The sequence below is a fragment of the Molossus molossus genome, unplaced genomic scaffold (assembly GCF_014108415.1).
Source record: "Molossus molossus isolate mMolMol1 unplaced genomic scaffold, mMolMol1.p scaffold_m16_p_20, whole genome shotgun sequence".
Classification (NCBI taxonomy): Eukaryota; Metazoa; Chordata; class Mammalia; order Chiroptera; family Molossidae; genus Molossus; species Molossus molossus.
This window is the reverse complement of record NW_023425356.1, coordinates 26,167,745-26,189,043: the sequence shown is the minus strand read 5'-3', so window position 1 is coordinate 26,189,043 and position 21,299 is coordinate 26,167,745. Positions and strand designations below refer to the sequence as shown.

The following is a 21,299-nucleotide window of genomic DNA, read 5'->3' as shown; positions in this document are numbered from 1 at the left end:
CTAAATGATAGCCTTGCTGGGTAGAATAATCTTGACTGTAGGTCCTTGCTTTTCATCACTTTGAATATTTCTTGCCACTTCCTTTTGCCCTGAAAAATTTCTGTTGAGAAACCAGCTGACAGTCTTATGGGAGGTCCCTTGTAAGTAACTAACTGCTCTTCTCTTGCTGCTTTTAAGATTATTTTTCTTTAACCTTTGGTATATTTTTGTTAGTCCTCACTGAGGATGTTTTTTCCATTGCATTTTTAGAGAGTGGAAACGAGGTGGGGAGAGAAGAGGAAGAGAGGGAGGGAGGAAGAAAATGAGAGAGAAAGAGAGAAACATAGATGTGAGACATCAGTTGGTTGCCTCCTGCACATGCCTTGACTGGGGCTGGGAATCAAACTTGCAACCCAGGTACATGCCCTTGACCGGGAATTGAACCCATGACCCTTCAGTGTGCAGGCCGATGCTCTAACCACCGAGCTACACTGGCCAGGGCCCATTTGCGTTTTAATTATAATGTGTCTTGGTGTGGGCCTCTTTGGGTTCATCTTGTTTGGGACTCCTTGTGTTTCCTGCACTTCTATGTCTATTTCCTTCACCAGTTTTCTGTCACTATTTTTTAATGTTTTCAATTTCTTGCTCTCTCTTTTCTCCCAGCACCCCAATAATGTGAATGTTGATATGCTTGAAGTTATTCCAGAGGGTCCTTGCACTATCTTAATTTTTTTGAATTCTTTTTTCTTTTTGTTGTTCTAATTGGGTGTTTTATGCTTCCTTATATTCTAATTTGTTGATTTGATTCTCCGCTTCATTTACTCTACTATTAGTTCCCTGTAATATATTCTTTATTTTAATCTGAGGATATCTTCATTAGAGGAAGGGAGAAAAAGAGGGGGGAAGGGAGGGAGAGAAACTTCAACATGATAAGGAAACACTGATCAGTTGCCTCCCACACACACCCCAATTGAGGATGGAACCTGCAACCTAGGTATGTGCCCTGACCAGTAATCAAACCCACAACTTTTTGGTGCAAGGGATGACGATCCAACGAACTGAGCCACCTGGCCAGGGTGTTGTAATATAATCTTTATTTCAGTTAATGTATACTTCATTTCTGACTGGTTCTTTTTTATGATTTCTATATCCTTTTTAATGCTGTTGAAGTTCTCAGTAAGTTCCTTAAGGATTCTTATAACCCTTTTTTTAAAAATTCTGTAACTGGTAGTTTGCTTGCCTCCATTTCATTTATTCATTTTCTGGAGATGAATCCTGTTCTTTCATTGGGGACCTATTTCTTTGTCTTCGCATTTTACCTGCTACCCTAGGTTTTTTACTATGTAATAGGTAGAGCTGCTATGTCTCCTGAACTTGATAGAGTGCCCTTGTATAGTAGGTGTCCTGTAGGACCCAGTGGTAAAGCTTCCCAGTCGCCCAAGCTGGGCACTACAGATGTGGGCTGTCCTGTTGTAATTCAGCCTTGATTGCTGTTGGCATTACTGGGTAGGATTGATACCCAGGCCAACTGGATGTGAGGACTAGCTCCAACTACAACACAGGAGCTGCTGCACAGGAGTCAACCCTATAAAGCACGACTTGCTTCAGTGTGGCTTTGGTGCTCACCAAGTTTTCCCCTTGCGTGTGCTGCTCTTGGAGGCAGTAGGGTTGTAAACCAGTGTTATCTGAAGCTGTCTACCAGGCTATCCTAGGAGGTGCAAGATCAGCTACCATCTGTGCCTTGCATGGGGCCACCCAGAACAATCTACAGAGTGATCTGCAGATAGCTGCTACTTGTGCTTGACTTGGGGATGCCAGGAGAAATAAAGCTGTGAACCAAGGCCAGTTGCCACTAGTATCGAGTCTGAGGCCACTCAGCAAGAGTATGGGGTAAGTAGAGGCCAGATACTGCTTGTTTGAGAGATTTTAGGAGCATCTAAAGTATGAGGCAAGAAAGGCCATTTGTATGGAAATGCCACTGGAAACAGCCTGGGTGGGCCTGCAAGTTGGGTGGAGCAGGGTTTTGGGTAATCACCAGAACAGGGAGAACACTATGAGCCAAGTTGGAGATTCATATATCGTGCCCACCTGCCAGCTCTGTGGACATGGTCTCAGAAAAGGAACAATGACCTCTGCTAGTGCTTTTAAGTGGCAGAAAACTGCCTCCCCCGCCCCAGCCCCCCAGCTTGTGCACTGATGCTAGAATAATTCAATTCTTCCCCATGTCCCTGGTTCCTTCAAAGCCTCAGCCCCAGTGTTGGAGCTCAGAGTAAGTGAGTTCAAGTAATTCTATGAATGGGCCCTTTTAGAGGAACTGCTTGGGACTCCAGTAGCGCTCTGCCATACTCAGCCACAATTCCTGCTGGTTTTTACAGCCAACTTCCTGGCTCTGGAAACCTAAGCTGGGAGGCCCAAAGTGGGGCTGGGTCCCCTCATTCCTCAAGGGGGACCTCTCAGCTCCTGTGCAGCAGCACCTGATTTTAAACTGCCATAGGTGAGTGTGGGATCAGCCCGTTCTGAGTCTCCGCCCCTCCTACCAGTCTTGATGTGGCTTCTTTAAATCTCTAGTTGCAGGACTTCCATTCAGCTAGATTTTGGACAGTAATAATGGTTGTTCTGTAGTTTAGTTGTCATTTTAATTTGGTTGTGGGAGGATTTGTCTATTATAGATGTCCCTACCTTTCCCCCCCACTGACACCCTCCTATCCACTTCCATCGCACCCACCCCACCTTCACTGCACTGTTGTCTGTGTCCATTAGTTATGCAAATATGCTAAGTTCTTTGGATTATCTCTTCTCAGCCCCCCCACCCACTTCCCTCTGAGGTTTGTCAGTCTGTTCTCTACTTCCATGTCTCTGGATCTATTTTGTTTATCAGCTTATTTTATATTCCTCAAATAAGTGAGATCATGTGATATTTATTTTTATCTGATTGGTTTATTTCACTTATCATAATACTCTCCAGGTCCCTCCATGTCATCTAAAAGGGTAAGAGATCTTCTTACAGCTGCACAGTATTCCATTGTGTAAATGTGCCACAGATTTTTTATCCACTCATCTATTGATGGACACTTAAGCTGTTTTCAGGCCTTAGCTATTGCAAATAGTGCTGCTATGAACATAGGGGAGCATATGTTCTTTGATTGGTGTTTCAGGCTTCTTAAGATATATTGCTAGAAGTGGAATCACTGGGTCAAATGTCAGTTCCATTGTTAATTTTTTGAGGAAACTCTATACTGTTTTCCATAGTGGCTGCACCAGTCTGCATTCCCACAAGGAGTGCACTAGAGTACCCTTTTCTCCCCATTCTCACCAGCACTTGTTTGATGATGTGTTGATGGTAGCCATTCTGGCAGGTATGAGATGGTATCTCACAGCTGTTTTAATTTGCATCTCTCTGATGACTAGTGACATTGAGCATTTTTTCATGTCTCAGCCCTCTTTGGAGAAGTGTCTGTTCAGGTCCTCTGCCCATTTTTAATTGGATTGTCTTCCTTTTGTTGAGTCACATGAGTTCTCTACATATTTTGGAAATTAACCCCTTATCCAATGTATCATTGGCAAATATGTTTTCCCATATACAGTGGGTTCCCTTTAAATTTTGATGCCGGCTTCCTTTGCTGTGTAGAAGCTTTTTAGGTTGATGTAGTCACATTTATTAATGTTTTCTTTGTTTCTCTTGCCCTAGGCAATGTATTGGTGAAAATTCTGCTATATGTGATGTCTTAGAATTTGCTGCCTACATTTTCTTGTAGGATTTTTATGGTTTCAAGACTTACATTTCAGTCTTTTATCCATTTTGAGTTTATTCTTGTGTATGGTACAATTTGATGGTCTAGTTTCATTTTTTGCATGTACCAGTTCAATATTCCCAACACTATAATGACGAGACTGTCTTTACTCCCTTGTAAGCTCTTTCCTCCTTTGTCAAATATTAATTGAGCCTAACAGTTCGGGTAAATTTCAGGGTTCTCTGTTCTTTTCCATTGATCTATATACCTGTTCTTGTGCCAGGCTGTTTTGATTACAATAACTTTGTAGTATAAGCTGATATCCAAAATTGTGATTCCCTCCAACTTTGTTCGTCTTCAAGACTGCTGTGGCTATTCACGGTCTTTTATAATTCCACACAAACTTTTGGAGTATTTGTTCTAGATCTGTGAAACATGCCATTGGTATTTTAATAGGGACTGCACTGAATCTATAAATTGCTTTGGGTAGTATGGACATTTTAATTATGTTGACTCTTCCAATAAATGAGCCATGGTATATGCTTCCACTTTTTTATATCTTCCTCTATTTCTTCAATGTTATGTAGTTTTCTGAGAACAGGTCATTTACCTCCTTAGTTAAGTTTATTCCTTATTTTTTTGTTGTTGCCATGGTAAATGGGATTTTTTTTTTTTTTTTTTTTAGTTTCTCATTGTGTGTGTTCATTATTGGTGTATAAAAATGCCAATGGCCCTGGCCAGTTTGGCTCAGCAGTTAGAGCATTGGCCTATGGACCAGAAAGTCCCGGGTTCGGTTCCCGCTAAGGGCATGTACCTCGGTTGCAGTTTATTCCCGGGCCCAGTTGGGGTCGTGTGGGTGGCAGTCACTTGATGTGTCACTCTCACGTCGATGTTTCTCTCTTTCTTCCTCCCTCTCCCCCTCCCACTCTATCTCAAGATAAATGCAAAAAAAAAAAAAAAGTCCTCAGGTGAGGATTAAAAAAAAAAACTTTTATTAAAAAGCCAATGATTTCTGGATGTTGACTTTGTATCCTGCTACTTAACCAAATTCATTGATTAAATCTAGTACTTTTTTTGGTGGAGTCTTTAGAGTTTTCTACATACACTATCATCATCTGTGAACAATGACAGTTTCACTTCCTCTTTTCCAATTTGGATGCCTTTTATTTTTTTTTCTTGTATGATTGCTGTGGCTAAGACTTCCAGTACTATGTTGAATAAGAGTGGTGAAAGCGGACATCCCTGTCTTGTTCCTGTTAAGGAAAATGCTGTTAGCTTTTGCCCATTAAGTATGATGCTAGCTGTAGATCTGACATAATTGGTCTTTATTATGTTGAGGTATGATTCTTCTATTCCCATTTTGTTGAGAGTTGTTGTCAAAAATGGGTTCTGGGTTTTGTCAAATGCTTTTTCAGCATCTATTCATATGATCATATGATTTCTATCTTTCATTTTGTTTATGTGGTGTATCATATTTATTGATTTGCAAATATTGTACCAGCCTTGCATCCCTGGAATAAGTTCCACTTGGTTGTGGTGTATAATTTTTTTAATATATTGCTGGATCCAATTTGGTACTATTTTGTTGAGGATTTTGGCATCTAGGTTCATCAGGGATACTGACCTATAATTTTCTTTCTCTGTAGTGTCTTTATCTGATTTTGGAATTAGGATTATGCTGGCCACATAAGGAAAGCTTGAAAGTCTTCATTCCCGTTAAATATTTTGGAATAGTTTGAGGAGAATAGGTGTTAGTTCTTCTTTGAATGTCTGGTAAAACTCCCCTGTGAAGCCATCCGGACCAGGGCTTTTGTTTGCTGGAAGTTTACTGATTACTGCTTCTATTTCCTTAGTTGTTATTGGTCTGTTCAGGTTTTCTGACTCTTCTGAGTTCTGGAAGACTGTTTGATTCTAGGAATTTGTATATTTCACCTAGGTTGTTCAATTTGTTGGCACATAATTGTTCATAGTGTTTTCTTATGATCCTTTGTATTTCTGTGGTGTCAGTTGTTACTTCATCTCTTTCATTTCTGATTTTATTAATTTGTGTCCTCTCTCTGTTTCTTTGTGAGTCTGGCTAAAGGTTGATCAATCATGTCTATCTTTTCAAAGAACCAGCTCTTGATTTCATCAGTCTTTTGTATTGTTTATTCAGTCTCCATGTCATTTATTTCTGCTCTGATCTTTCTGATGTCCTTCCTTCTACTAACTCTGGGTTTTTCCTTTTTGTTCTCTAATTCTTTAAGTGGTAGAGTTAAACAGTTCATTAGAAATGTTTTTTGTTTCTTGAGGTAAGCCTGTATTGCTATGAACTTCCCTCTCAGGACTGCTTTTGCTGTGTCCCTCAAGTTCATTTCTTAAATAGGAATGTCTAGAGCAGTTACGTCACCACTAATCCCAAAATCAACCAATATTACAGCCTTTTTCCATCATCCTACATAAGTTTTATTATATATTAAACAGAGTCCCAGGTAATAACTTAAATTCCTTATTGTCTATATAGAAAAGAATTTCATTTACCTTTTTCTTGATTGATATGTGGGATCTCTATAATTTCAGTATTCATCTTTTCTACTGACCCTGAACAGGTACTCAACTATTGAGTTGAATGTTGCAAGGCACTGACAGCTCCTTTCACTAAAGCTTTTTCTCACACATTTGCAAAAATTCTCATTTCTACAATACACATTTTCTCCAGTACCCATATTTTTAAATCACATCACCAATGGGAATATGTGTTTATTTCTGCCCACGTATCTCCACTCTGCTGTCAATCCTTGCATCACATACTTCTCTCATACTTTCAATCTTCTTCTGGTCTGAGTGATGTTCTTTTACTGCTTTCCTCTATAACATCCCCACACCCTAGATTACTCTTCATAAACCTATCTGCACTGTTAAGTCTAAAAACGGCTGGAGAAATGTAGTGACCAAAGAATGTCACCTCTATAATCCATGTAGTCTTGGAGAATATCCAACATATGGGTCATCTGGGAGAACAGTAAAACTCGATGGCCCCTGGAAAGAAAAAGAAAAGTTTTAGGTGAAACTTACCAAAGAATGCAAGTTTATAAATAAATGAAATACTGAACCAGAAATACGAATGTCATAATCATTTATAGCAACTTCCTCAGAAGTGCTAAATGCCTTATGTAAGGACATAGGTCCAAATGTAGCTGTATCCTTCAGAGCAGAAGTTCTCAAAGCAGTGGTAATATTCCCAGGGGCATGCACCAGTACACCACGGAGTGCATGAAGCCCTAGGATAACCAATGTGCCACTCTCTCTAATATCAATTTACCAAACGGGAAGAAATTTTTTATTTTAACAGCAAATAAATAAACATCTATGAAGAGTAAAATGCAAAATTGAGATACATCAAAAAAAAAAAAAAATCACTAAAAACCTGAAAACCCTGAAGAGATTGTGGTCATCCATCTACAGCTATTCTCTACTTAGGGGTGTAAAGTCCTTATCCTCTCTTCTACAACTATGCTGGTTGAAAATTCTGTGAAGCATTACTTTAGAGAAGCAAGGGGCAGGCGATTCCCATATGATGCATGAGAAAGCTTATGTACAGAAAGAGGAGTTAGGAGAGGAGGAGGCAAAAACGGATTAAGTCAAGAATGAACTCAAGCCTAGAGCCCCATGTTATCAGTTGTTATTTTAAGTTGTCATAAACAATGACACTTTCAAAACAATATTCTCATTAGAAAAACTAATTTAATCTGAGCTTACAATGGGTATAACAGGAAGAATTATAAAGAATTCCTTCAAGATTCTAGCTCTAAATATGAAAAGATATTAAACTTAGAGTTGAGGACCTCAATTCTAATCCCATCTCTACCAATTGTTGGCTGTCTGACCTTAGAAAAGTCATATAACCTCTCTGGATCCGTTTCAAAACCTGTGAAATAAAATGCTTAAAGAAAAGACATTTATGGTCCTTCTCCGACTCTAACACACTTATAGTAGATATATCAAAGCCAATAAAACATAGTAAGACATGCGATCATTTGACTAGCACATTCCTAATATTGGGTGCTTTTGCCAATCTGAAGTTTCAGGTTGGTTCAGGCCCACTTGGGACAGTTGTTCCAAGGGACAACTTTAAAATTCTTTGAAAGCTAGGACTTCTCTAGACTACTCTGTCCCTCTGGGGACTAGGAGGAGCAGGTACAGGCTGGACACCAGGCTACTACTGAACACTTAGCTTAACCTTTAGAGGTTGCAGAAGTGACTTGGTCTTCCAAGGCCCAACTCATACCTCTGAGAGTGAGTCTCCCATGTTCTTCCTAAGTTAAAACCCAAACATCGCAGGTTAACAAAAGCAAATATTTACTAAGCTCTTATTATGTGCCTATTCAATAGAAGGTACCAACAGGCAATTAAAAAAGTAATGCTTGATGTTATCTCTGTCCCTGTGGAACTAAACAATACAGCTTGAGTGATTTGGTTAATTTATACCAATTAACCAGATAGCATATTAAGGCAGTGCATGGCCAAGTGCTAGATTAGGATCCTAAGAGCTGTAGTAATTCAGAAAAGGAAAGGATGATTATGGAGGGGTCGGGATGGGATGGGAAGGGAAGGAATGGGGGGGTGGGAGGTGTAGTTGCACAGGTAGAACCTGAATCAGGGTCTTGAAAAATGGAAAACTAGAATTAGTCTCAAGAAATCAGTGAGTTCCTGATTATACAGGTTTTAACAGGCACCAGCTCAGAGCACAAAATGTGAGCCTACCACCTACCTGGAATACAGGTATGCCAGCAGCTTATCCAGCAGATGAAGTTTTCCACTGGCCTCAATCAGGTGGTCTCCAATTTCAAAAGGCTCTGGTTCCACACCTGGACAAGAACCCACTTTCAATAGTGTGTCCCTAGTCAGGCCAGATTCCATGAATAGAGAAGCCCATGGCTAGACTATAGCAAGAGGCCCAGCTCCTTCTAATTGTTCATGGGTCCAAGTCACATTTCTCCATGAGTCAATTTATAATTGTTTGTTTGCCTGATAATTTCAGTGCTGCTTATCATCAATCACAGAGCCTGACACATACAATATGCCTAATAAATGTTTATCCAAGGAACAAACCAACTCTAGGAAACTTAGGCGCAGGGAGATGCTAAAGGCCAAAGAGACTCAAAATTGATATCTTGAGGCTTTCATTCTAGAAAACAAATCGAGAAACAGGCTTAGGCATATGCTCTAGTAATTCTCAAGGTGGAGGACGCCAGTCAGACTAATCTGGAGGGCTTCTTTCAAAATGTACATTCCCCCTCCCTGGAAAAAAAAAAGTTCTGATATGTACCTATTTAAGATGATGTTGCCCTGGCCGGTTTGGCTCAGCGGTTGGAGCATCGGCCTGCGGTACAGAGAGACCCGGGTTCGGTTCCCGCAAAGGGCATGTACCTCGGTTGCAGTTTGTCCCCGGCCCTGGTTGGTCGTGCGGGTGGCAGTCACTCGATGTGTCCCTTCACATCGATGTTTCTCTCTCTCTCTCTTCCTTCTACTCTATCTGAACAAAAAATGGAAAAATGTCCTCGGGTGAGGATAAAAAAAAAAAAAAAAAAAAAGATGATGTGACATTTTAAAACAATTCATAGTACTACTTGGCAAAGACTCTCTTAAAATGACTGCGGCAAACCTTCCATATTGTTCCTATCAACACTAGAGCCCCCACAGCCACAGAAGTCCTGGAACTGTCCCAAAGGCTACCTATCAGAGTGAATTAAAAAAAAAAGAAAGAGTTTGAATGAAAATGAAAACATTACATATCAGAATGTATAGAATGCAGCTAAAGTAGCACTTAGAGGGAACTGACAGACATCCATAAAAGAAGGGAAAATAGCAAAAGAAGCTGAGAAGGAATAGATACGACAGGTGAAGAGGAAGTCCAAAAAGCCAAGTGAAGAATAAGAAAGAAGTGATCAGCCCTGGCTGGTTTGGCTCAGCGGTTAGGCCATCAGCCTGCGGTCCACAGAGACCCGGGTTCGGTTCCCGCTAAGGGCATGTACATTGGTTATGGTTTGTCCCTGGCCCTGGTTGGTCGTGCGGGTGGCAGCCACTCAATGTGTCCCTTTCACGTCGATGTTTCTCTCTCTCTCCTTCCCACTCTATCTGAACAAAAATTAGGATAAAAAAGAAAGAAGTGATCAATTGTGTCAAAGGTTTTGAGACACTAATTAAAGTGTGAATTGTCAACCACTGATGGCAACATGGAGAGCACTGGTGAACTACTAGGAACAACAGCAGTGAAAGGTTGAGTGGGTTCAAGACAAAGGGACATCTTATTATATAGCAATGATTAGATAAATCCAGATTATAAGACATCCCCCAAAACAAACAGCCTTGATTCTCTAAAACTGTCAATTTCATGAAAGACAAGAAAGGGCAAAAAAAGGTGAGAGATGTTTCTAAATTACAGGAAAATAAAGAGACATGACAAATGCGAGCAGGACCTATGACTGGATCTTGAATTTAAAAAGAATAAAGAGCCCTGGCCGGTTTGGCTCAGCGGTTAGAGCGTCGGCCTGCGGTCCGGAGAGACCCGGGTTCGGTTCCCGCTAAGGGCACGTACTTCGGTTGCAGTTTGTCCCCGGCCCTGGTTGGTTGTGCGGGTGGCAGCCACTCGATGTGTCCCTTCACGTCGATGTTTCTCTCTCTCTTTCCCTTCCTCTCTCTCCCTCCCACTCTATCTGTGCAAAAAATGGAAAAATATCCTCGGGTGAGGATTAAAAATAAATAAATAAATAAAAAGAATAAAGAGCCCTTGGCCAGTTTGGCTCAGTGATTATAACATCGGCCCTCAGACCAAAGGGTCTCCAGTTCGATTCCTGGTCAAGGGCATGTACCTGGGTTTCAGGTTCGATCCCCGGCCCTAGTCATGGTTCTGTTGGAAGCAACCAATCAATATCTCTCTCTCACATCAATGTTTCTCTCTCTCTCTTTCTCTCTCTCTCTCTCTCTCTCCCCACCTCTCCATCCCTTCCACTCTATCTATAAAAATCAATGGAAAATGTCTTTGGATGAGGATTGTCAATAAAAAAGAAAAAGAAAAACAGCTATAAGGGACATTATAGAGGACAACTAAAGAAACTTGAATATGATCAATATATTAGAAAACATCAACATAAAAATATTAATAAAATGGAAAAAAAATAGACAGTAAATTCAGGCAATTCTTTTGAAAAATTTTGCTATCACACTGGCCACAAAAATGTTAACAAAAAGTAATGTGAGAAAAAGCACTGCCTTACCATCAAACAAATATGGGTGATCCACACACTTCCGAAGCTGGGACAAGACATTCTGAAGTTTAACTTTCTTTGCCATCTCATTTTCAAATGCATCTGAAATTTAAAAAGAGAGAAAGAAAGGTGGACTACTGAACAAAAAAGAAACCAAGTTTCCATAAATAATCTTATTTGTATTAATAATAAATCTTTAAAACCTATATTAAGCCCCTAAATTTTATTGGCCTGCATTAAGAATTAACAGCACATCCATAGGAAGTTTCCTTAATCATCACTTTGTTTTAAGAAGGACACTAACTATAAATTGAACTCAGGAGTACTTTGTTATACTTTGGTAAATTCTAAATTTCTTTAACTGCTACTCTGGAGCCAAGGGACAAAAAATACAAACTGAGATATCATTCCACTCCTCTCTCTTTTACACCCAATTCCTCTCAGTGAATTTGATTCAACATAAACATTTTGAAATGTAAGTATCTAACAGGGTGGGAAAAATGAAAGGCATGGCTGGAGACCTAGAAGTATTTGCTTAACTATAGGAAATAAGGAAAACTGAGTGTAGAGGCACAGGGGGAGGAAATGTCAAAACTGCAACAGCCAATAAAGTCTGAATTCATATTTATGTTAAAGATACTCAGCCAGTTTCATAACATTCTGAATGTATTCAGAATATAAATTCCATCCCATAGTCTTGTTCTCAAAAGTGAGTATAGTTATAAAATATTTCCTTGCATGAAGACCACATCCTCATTTAGTTTCCAAATAAACAAGTGCCCTCTGATTACCTAGGTCTTTCATCAAAATGGCCTTGTAGTATTTTTTCTGCAGTGCTGACATGCCATGGTATATCACTACTTCTGTCTTCCTGGGAAGCTCAGCAGCTACCTCAGATTTCACTCGCCTCAGCAGAAATGGCTGCAAGAGTCTGTGTAGTTCACTTGCTGTGTAAGAAAAAAAATATACAAGTGTGAGAAGGAAGTAAAAACAACTACTAGAGAACATACAGCGATTTGTTTCTCATTTTCATGACAATTCTGCATTCTAGGCCAATATGGTAATTTTTCAGTGCTTCTTCCTTCATTGGGTTCTTTCTAATTCCTTCTGAAATCATTAGTAGCTCTTAATTCAAGAATTAGTAATACTCAAAAGAACTTGATTCTTACTAGTAATCTCATTAGTAAACATAATACCTTAGTCCGGCCAGTGTGGCTCAGTGGTTAAGCATAAACCTATGCACCAAGAGGTCGCCGGTTTGATTACCGGTCAGGGCACATGCCCAGGTTGTGAGCCAGTAGGGGGCATGCAGGAGGCAGCTGATCAATGTTCTCTCTCATCAACGTTTCTATCGCTCTCTCTCCCCCTTCTTCTCTGTCTAAAATCAATAAAGGGGGAAAAAAAACCTTAGAAATGTAGGGCAAGAAAGTTAATATTGTGCCCATTTTTAGAGCAGAGTGAGGCTCAGAAAAATTAAGCACCCTATCCAAAGTCACTTAGCTAAATGCTACTGTTGCTAGCATTCAAACTTAGTTCCTCTGACTCAAACTCCTTCATTTCTCCCCTAAGTATGGTAAACTTCAAAAACTAGCCAAAACTGGAATTACACTGCATGTACAGTGGCCATAGAAAGCAAATAAAAATACATGAATCCAGTTAAATGTGAATTTCAGGTAAACAACAAATAATTTATTTTTCCTTTTTTTATCCACACCCAAGGACATTTTTCCATTTTTTGTTCAGATAGAGCAGGAGGGAGAGAGAGGAAGAGAGAGAGAGACAGAAACATCGACGTGAAGGGACACATCGAGTGGCTGCCACCTGCATGACCCAACCAGGGCCGGGGACAAACTGCAACTGAAGTACGTGCCCTTAGCGGGAACCGAACCCGGGTCTCTTTGGATCGCAGGCCAACACTCTAACCACTGAGCCAAACAGGCCAGGGCCGAATAATTTTTTAATACAAATATGTCCCATGTATTATTTGACTAGGTGTCATATATTTTTCTGGCAACCCTAAACACGTGAGCAATCAGAGAAGGTTCCCCAAGGAATCTTCAGCCTGAGGTGTGGGGGTTTTTGTATAAGAAGCCCTTCCAATTGGTATTCACCAAGTCCATTCATACCCACTAGTAGAATGCCTACCATTTGTTCTGAATAATCAGCCTGGGATAATATTACAGGGATGTATAGATAACTCTATGAGGCAGAGGTGCAAAGATGTGAGAGGAAGAAGCCTTCAACCGACAACTGTATGAATGAGAAAGGCTTCCCTCCTTCACTTCCACCCCACATCCATCCCAGACTTTTGGTTTGGTGCAGGGTTATAAGGAGTGCCAGTGCTGTGGAATGCTGAAGGCAGTTTGGGGCTATAGCACCCACACACTTTTCTGCCTCAGAAAGTTGCATAGAAAGTTAATGAAATCCTTATAGAAATTACATTTTAAAAATAAAAATCAGCACTTTCTATTTCTTGCAAAAATGATCCAAGGAAGCCCTATTATAGAATCATGTAACAAATAAGAGAGTCATGAATAACAGACAACTGGAGACAAAATCAGAGATCTACCATCTTATGATTTTTGTGTGGCTTCTTTATCTTCCTGGGAGGTATCCTCTGGTTATTGATTCTTTCTTTTCTATCTATAACCACTATCTATTTGCACTAGGGCTGTTTCTGGGTCCAGACGTCTTGGGAACAATTTGTCACAAGGCCACTTGCCTGACTCAGCCTCTTTCTCAATATTCTGGTAACGCTGAACAAAATCTTCCACCTGCTCCTTGGAAAAGACATCAGGCTCCACAAAACTGAGGAGGGAGTAGAGTTCTTGGAGGCTGTTCTGGATGGGAGTTCCGGTCAGCAAGAGATTGAAGACTACTGAGAACTCAAATACATAAAGAAATAAAAGTAAAAAATCTGTAACACTAGAAAGCAAGAATGAGCTACCCATCACCTTTACCCACACAAAGAGAGGCATGATTTAATGGAATGACCACAGGGACATGAAAGGCTCAGGTTCAAGTTGTCTACTGTTTGATGTAGGAAATAACCTCTTCAGTTTCAACTGTAAGAAGGGTATAATAATCCTGTGATAGAGATAACATTATAACAATGTAAATAAAATCACTTTGTGAATTCTAAAGTACTACATGAGTATTCAATATGGCCATTATTATTCCATCTATGTGGGGATTCAAGATATGTTATCACCTACATGGGGGTAGTCTACTGAGGCATCAGAGGTACACAAGATAACTCATGCAGTTGGAGAAGCACAGACTTACAGCAGCAGGCCCCACCGCTATAAGCACAAACAAGATCTATACTAAAATAATGTCCTTTGATTAAAACTTTATAGTGCATCACATGGAACACATCAAGACTTCCAGACATTTCCAGACACATGGCCTTATACAGCCCAAAATGCAACGAAATTCTTTCCATTTTGAGCAATAGATGACAACACCAAGAATAAGTGACTAATGAAGTAAAAGGTTAGGAAAAACAGTAACAATAGATATTAGGTCAAGCAAAGAACAACTTCTGAACTGAGATTAACATAAACTTATATCATTTGAATTAAACAGAACAGCAAAATAGGAAAGCCTTATCATACGTATATTATTTTAAATACCAAAATACAGTATGTATACACATACATGGAGATGCCATTATAAGAATGTATACACATACATACTGTATTTTTTGTATTTAAAATAATCTATTTTAATGATATATATGCAAATTTACATGTTTGGGTATAAACACTCATAACAAAGGATGTGGTAGTTTATATACCAAATGTTAATATATACAAAGGAGTAGAATACTTGGAGGTTTTTACTTTCGTCTTGTCTTTATATATTTTTATTTGGAAGAAAGTCATGAGAAGATGCTGTTTTTGTCAAAAAAAAAAGGTAACAGATGAAATGACACATCAATTGAAACTGACTTGAATATGTTTTGGTTTCTTTGGTAATCTCCTTCATGTGTTTCTTTTTAAAATGTCAAATCAGTGTCCACATATTCACGCCTAATCTGCTTTGGTGGCAAAGTTTTCATAATATTTCAAGTATGAAAACTGGTCAAAAAATGAGTTTCTAATAACCAGATTACATTTTTGCAATGTCTGTTCACCAAGCAAAGAGATGAGCTGACTCAAGACTATGAGGTCACAAAGATAACCAAGGCTATTGGTCACTCCAATCATCTTACGCTATCATATGAATTAACATTTTTATTCAAAGTAATGTCTGTATTGGCATCAAAATTTATAATTGGGTAAAAAAAAAAGATCCAGAGACAATCCCTGTTTGTATATAATATTTTGTAAACTTTTTGTGTAAAATATTTTACAAATGTTTTCCATGGTATTAAATATCCTTCTACATAATTTTTCATGGGAGCCTTACTTTGTAAATGTAGTGTATGAATATAGCATAAACTGTATAACTAATTCCCTAAGTTTCATATTTAAGTTGCTTCCAACTTTTACAAACAAGCTGAAAACAATATCAGGAAGGGGGAAAAAGGCAGTAAACTTCTCAATGTGAATGAAAAGGGGCCACATGCTAACCTGACAAGCTCAGGGGAGGCCTGCATGGCGGTCTTACAAACTCAGAGACCTAAAGTAACCACAAAGGATGGTCTGAAATTAAAAGTTTTCAACTAAAAGCAGTTTATGGTAGGTGGTCATATCCTAGGTCAGAATCTTCCCTGACAAAGGTCAATCTTTACCTTAACTGAGCCTATCTATTGTCTTTTTGCATCTATGATAATGTATCTTGGAATGTCACAGTGATTTTCCTTTTTCCAGCACTGCTCTGCAGCAACCACAAATCCCTTCATTGTCAGAGTTAATTGTTGACTTAACTATTCTATACCCACCTATGTAAAAGAAGTGTATGTGCTTGTCAGTGCTTGTCATTTCACTTTTTATTCAATCCCAGAGGTTCTCCCCCATGCTTTCTCCCACCTCCGTAATCTATCACCAATGGATTTCATGTAACCCACTTGCATCTCCTCTTTTGATTGTAATGTATAAAATAAGATGCAAAACTGCCATTCTCTGGAGCATAACCTCAATCTGTTGAGATCTTGCTTCCTGGCAATTGTCGACAGTTGGCTAAAATAAACTCAATAATTCTTCACAGGTTTGAGTGTTTCTTATGCTGACATCCCCATCTCTCAGCGCAATCAATAAATGTACTTTTTCCAATTCCTTGTCTACACTTTAAACCTCACCTAAAAAGGATGCACAGATGATATAGAACAATTTCCTCGCTGAACCCCTCTAAGCCTTAGTTTCCTGATAACAAGCAAAGGTTCTGAGGCCAGCCACAGAACTTCATTTCCCTACTCCAAACCTAGCATCCTTTTACTATCCCTACTTCTCTTCTCCCCTTGTAAATTAGTAAATGAACTTGGGAGTTTATGAAACATTCAGGTTTACAGCACATGTAAACCTGTTGGGAAAGAGACACTGTTACAAGTCCCTAAAAAGAAGGCAAAGGACAATAGAGCAGACAGAGACTCACCAGGGGATAGCAATCTCTGGGCTAATAACAGACAGTGGCCATATCTGCATCAAAATGATAAAAACTGCAGCTTCTAGCCAATAAATATAAAATCCAGATCTAAAACTTATCTCCAAATGACCTCTAAATTTATTAACTGATTACAGGACAGGGACAAAACTTCAAAGATGGTCACAGAAATTCACACGTGTGGGCACATGAATGAATAAGCCTTTACTTGGTTAAGGAGAAGGGCACTTCAAATGCACAAGCTGTTCCACTGGCTCCTCAGAAAAGATGGCAAACCTCAGACTACAATGACATTTCTCATCTACTTTGCCAGAATGATGTCAGAGATCAAGAGAAGGAAATGAGATCAAGGGTGCCATACTCAAAAGTATAACAAAGACAAGAAAGAATGAAAGTAACATTCAATGGAATGAAATCAGTCTCTTTGTAACTCTATGTAAACTGTCAAATTTTTTAAACAGGTAAATGGGGGAGGGTACAATATTCAGATATATCTGCTACTGCAGACAGAAGAATTATAATACAACTGTATTTTAAAGAAATTGCCCCTTTAAAGGGAGTTGAAACATTTCCAAAATACAATGTATTTTATTGGTGTAGAAACTTATTCACCAGATGACCAGATTTTAGTAAACATCATCTCCTTTGTAAAAGACAAAAGAAAGCAGTTAGGCCATACTAAGCACTTGCTATCACTCACAAAATGTTCATTCAGTCCTGCAGAAATATGACTGAAAAAAGGTTTCAACTTAATTGGCTCTATACAGGCCTAAACTAATATTTTTTAAAAGGGAGTTGTAGAAAAATTAAGACTATCCTGTGAGTTTACCTCTAAAAGTGTCTTATGCAGCAAGGAGCTTTGGTTTTTCAACCTGTGAGCTTCATCCACAACAAGAACACTCCAATGAAAGCTGTAAGAGAAAAATCCAAGCTTTCAGTTTTGTATTAAGTCAAACACATATCTCACATTCAAATGTCTTACTACAAAACTATTAGTAGTGTTGGGAAGACAAATATTCAGCCCATAATATTAGAAACACACTCAGATTGCCTTCTTATATGAAAGCCTGTCATGTGCATATGACAATATCTAGATTAGGTATTAAAATTAAGGAATTTTTTTTTTTAAGATAGAAAAGACCTATGCGTTGAAGGTAGAAAGGAAGGAGCCAGAGACAGAAAAGCAAAAGGAAACACTTATGACCACTAATGTGTGCCAGACACTGAACTTGGCTCTTTACATGTGTTATTTAATCTACAATAATATGGTGAGTAGAGTAAACTTGATTTTGCAGAACTTGATTTAATGGACTTCAGATTTAACAAACAAGGTTTGGATGTCACATGTGAAAATTAACACCCTGTGAAAATGAAAACCCTGTTAATTTTAAAATACTTTTAACCAAGATTTGCTTATAATTAACAGGTTATTTTTTGTTATTAATTCACTATTATTTTTAACAAATATTAGCAAATAGGCCATATGTTGGAAAAAATACTGTAGTAATTTCGCCAACATAAATTAGAGAAAGATCTTCCAAGGAAGAAGCCATGTAGGGGCTTCCTCTGAAGCTACAGAGAAAATCCAGAAAATGGTACAGAAACAGATACCTAGTACCACTCACCTACTGAGAGTGGTGCGGGTGGAGGGAGATTGGGGGTCCAACAGGAATTGGGATCATTCCCACTGGAAAACATGAGCAGGGGATGCATTTAAGGATTACAAGGAACAAAGGTCCAGCTGAAGTTGGACACTAGTCATAGATAAGGTGTGAGAGTGGCCACAGTATAATGCTTTGTGCCTGAATGAATTAGTATTCAAAACAGATCAGGTCCTAGTCCCTTGTGAAGAACCAGGTATTTAGGTTTTACACACAGCAAGCATCCAATAAAAGCTTGTTCAATGAAACAGGCTACAAGGAGGTGATTTCGGCTCTGTGAAAGGAAGTGGGTCAAGGCATTCATCAAAGGACACTCTAAAGGATGTTCCATGGAAAGGAAGAGGTTGGAGGAAATTCTAGCACTGAATAGAGCATGGGATGAGGTAACGCCTAACTTTCTTTATACAAAGATTGTATAAGTCTATTGTCTATTATCAAAAAAATTTCCTATTTTTCATATTGTTACATGCATAGTCTTAACTCTCCATAATAAACCTCTTTACGGCAGAGATTACATTACACTTCCCACTGTTCTCAGAGTGTGCAATACAGTAATACACAGTGTAACCTTGCCAAGTACAGGGCGAGGCAAAAGTAGGCTTACAATTGCTTGTATAGAAAATAATGCAATAATTAATAAATAATAATATGCCTGTCCATGTGGCTCAGTGGATTGAGTGTCATCCCACGGACTGAGAGGTCCCTGTTCGATTCCTGGTCAGGGCACATTGCCTGGGTTACAGGCTTGATCTCCTGGAGGGGCCGAGCAGATGGCAGCTGATCAATGTTTTTCTCTCACATTGATGTTTCTATCTCTCTCTCCCTCTCCCTTCCTCTCTTTCTAAAGTCAATAAAGAAAAAAAAAAGAATTGTGTTTTGTGTACTCACAGCTGTAAACCTACTTTTGCCCACTCCCATTTAACAAAAGAATAGATCTGTATTTCTGGGATTCATACTATGCGTCAACATTATAAACGTCCCTTCATTACTTAGGTTCCGAAATTCACCTGGAATGCATTCAAGACAGATAATCTGACACAGAAAGATTCTATTTCTGTGGAACAATGTGAAAATCCAGTGAAGAGGCTCCACAGCACTGGTGCTGGGTTTGGATGTCTGCTCTGCAATTTACTGGTGTATGGGTTACCTAATCTCTTCCTTTCCTCAAATATAAAATAAATGACAGCCCGGCCAGTGTGGCTCAGTGGCTGAGCATCCACCCATGCACCAAGATGTCACCAGTTCAATTCCTGGTCAGGGCACATGCCCAGGTTGTGGGCCCAATCCCCAGTAGGGAGCATGCAGAAGGCAATCAATGTTCTCTCTCAATCATGTTTCTATCTCTCTCCCTCTCCCTTCCTCTCTCTCAAAGCAATAAAAAAGAAAAAAATTATAAAATGAATGATAATACCTGCCTACTAGGGTTTTCATGAAGACTAAATAGGATAATTTATATAGTGTACCTAATAACATTTATGTCCCAATCTTTTCATTGTTTGAGACTTTCCATATATTGCCTTGTATTATGGATATCTATTTATTTTTTATCCCTGTCCTAGAGTTAAGGTAGCTCTATGGTTTCCCTTCTGGGTATTTCTGATAACTCCCAGAAAAGTGTCTTTCCAGAGGAGATCTTCAACAAATATTAAGTTGAATATTAATAAATAAATGAAAGAAAGATAAAGCATATCCTCTTCTAAAGAAAAATAAGATCATATGCTCACTTAAATGAAAAATGAAACAAAATACTGAATGGAAGTCATGAAATCTATGACTGAGCCTTCAGTATTTCAAAATAAGATGAAGAAAAAATTGAACTGAACCTAAATGAGAAATAACATTTAAAATATTGATAAGCACTTTGAAAACAAAAGTTTCTGAACATTAAAGAAACAAATCCCCTCCTAACCATGTCATAACTATACATGCAATGGAGAATGAAACTGTCAGTGTATCTTCTTATTTACCTAAAGTCTAGCTCTTGTTTAATTTACATTGTAACTATTATACTGCAACATGTCATCCCTATTATCAGGTGATACTAAGAGTTAAATCTAAGTTTCCTGTACTTCATGACCTGAAAGCTAATTAATTAGAAGTCTACTTAACACTCCCTTTCTAAAAAGTTAATTTTGTAGCACCAGTTACTACTTTAGAACATTTCCAGGAAAAGGCTCAAATCAGTCACTTCCTATATTATAGTAAAATCTCCAAACAGTAGTCTTGAACATGTCCATGCAAGTTGCAATTTAAAGAATCTAATATCTGTTAACTACCCACCATGCACACCTTATTTCATTAATCCTCACAACAGCCATCCAAGGTAAGAAATATAATCATCCTCATTTTACACACGAAGGAGCCGAGGTTCATGGAGAATAACTAACCCAAGGACATGCAGCTAATGAGTAGAGGACTAGATTGTAGGACTCCTATTTGTAAATAAGACCCATGGAAGACACACCAGGAAAGAAGCAAAGTTCTAAATATGTGAAGACAAGACATGAGTTTCATGATGAATTCAACACACGCAACACACTCACGATTTTAGAAATGATGCGTCTTTCAAACAAACCTGAAAAAATAAAGGAAAATACATTATAAAGGCTGTTACTGGTATAACTCTGATATTAATAAGCTAGTCTCTAGCTAACACTCCTAAACTACAGGGTTTAGCTAAATCTTATTCATTCACTAAGTAAAAAGAGTTATGAACATAATTTCTAAGTAGCACTATCTTACTAACAAGCAAAAGGGAGGCATGAGTAAGTCCTGCTTACAGTGACCCAATCTTAGCATGAAGAATAAGGACTTAAAAGATACTGGAACTAAGTGTCCTCCATTCCCATCCTCCAGTAACAAAGATGATGCCTCAGCCCACAAAACCCTTTTTCCTGCCTGTCTGTCTGCCTCCTATTCATCAACCAAGAAGCAGCTCAAGTGCCACCTCCCTGGGAAGCCTCCCACTTTGATCCACCAGGAAAGAGAGGGAGAGATACCTAACTAATACAGAACACCATGGTCCTTCATTTCCTTTGGTCATATCTACTCTCTGAGAATCTAATTAAAGTAGACTTTTCAGAAAAATGTGTGCTCTCAAAAATCATTAAATATAATTCCAAAGGGTTCTACAA

The 21,299-nt window shown here is 38.8% G+C and overlaps 1 protein-coding gene across 7 annotated transcripts in view; it reads right to left on the bottom strand.

The window, feature by feature from the left end:
* CHD1L (chromodomain helicase DNA binding protein 1 like) overlaps positions 1-21,299 on the bottom strand; it is a 71,924-nt gene that overhangs the window by 38,320 nt on the left and 12,305 nt on the right. For 2 of the 7 annotated variants that reach the window (XM_036272039.1, XM_036272040.1), the window contains 7 exons: positions 20,709-20,740; positions 17,334-17,415; positions 13,680-13,842; positions 11,749-11,904; positions 10,967-11,059; positions 8,461-8,557; positions 6,655-6,728 (listed from right to left, as the gene is read on the bottom strand). In XM_036272039.1, coding sequence (XP_036127932.1) covers positions 6,655-6,728; positions 8,461-8,557; positions 10,967-11,059; positions 11,749-11,904; positions 13,680-13,842; positions 17,334-17,415; positions 20,709-20,740 — 697 coding nt within the window. Of the gene's footprint in view, positions 1-6,654; positions 6,729-8,460; positions 8,558-10,966; positions 11,060-11,748; positions 11,905-13,679; positions 13,843-17,333; positions 17,416-18,129; positions 18,158-20,708; positions 20,741-21,299 lie in introns of those variants that run through there. The other 5 variants (XM_036272042.1, XM_036272045.1, XM_036272044.1 and 2 more) reach the window with 5 other exon arrangements.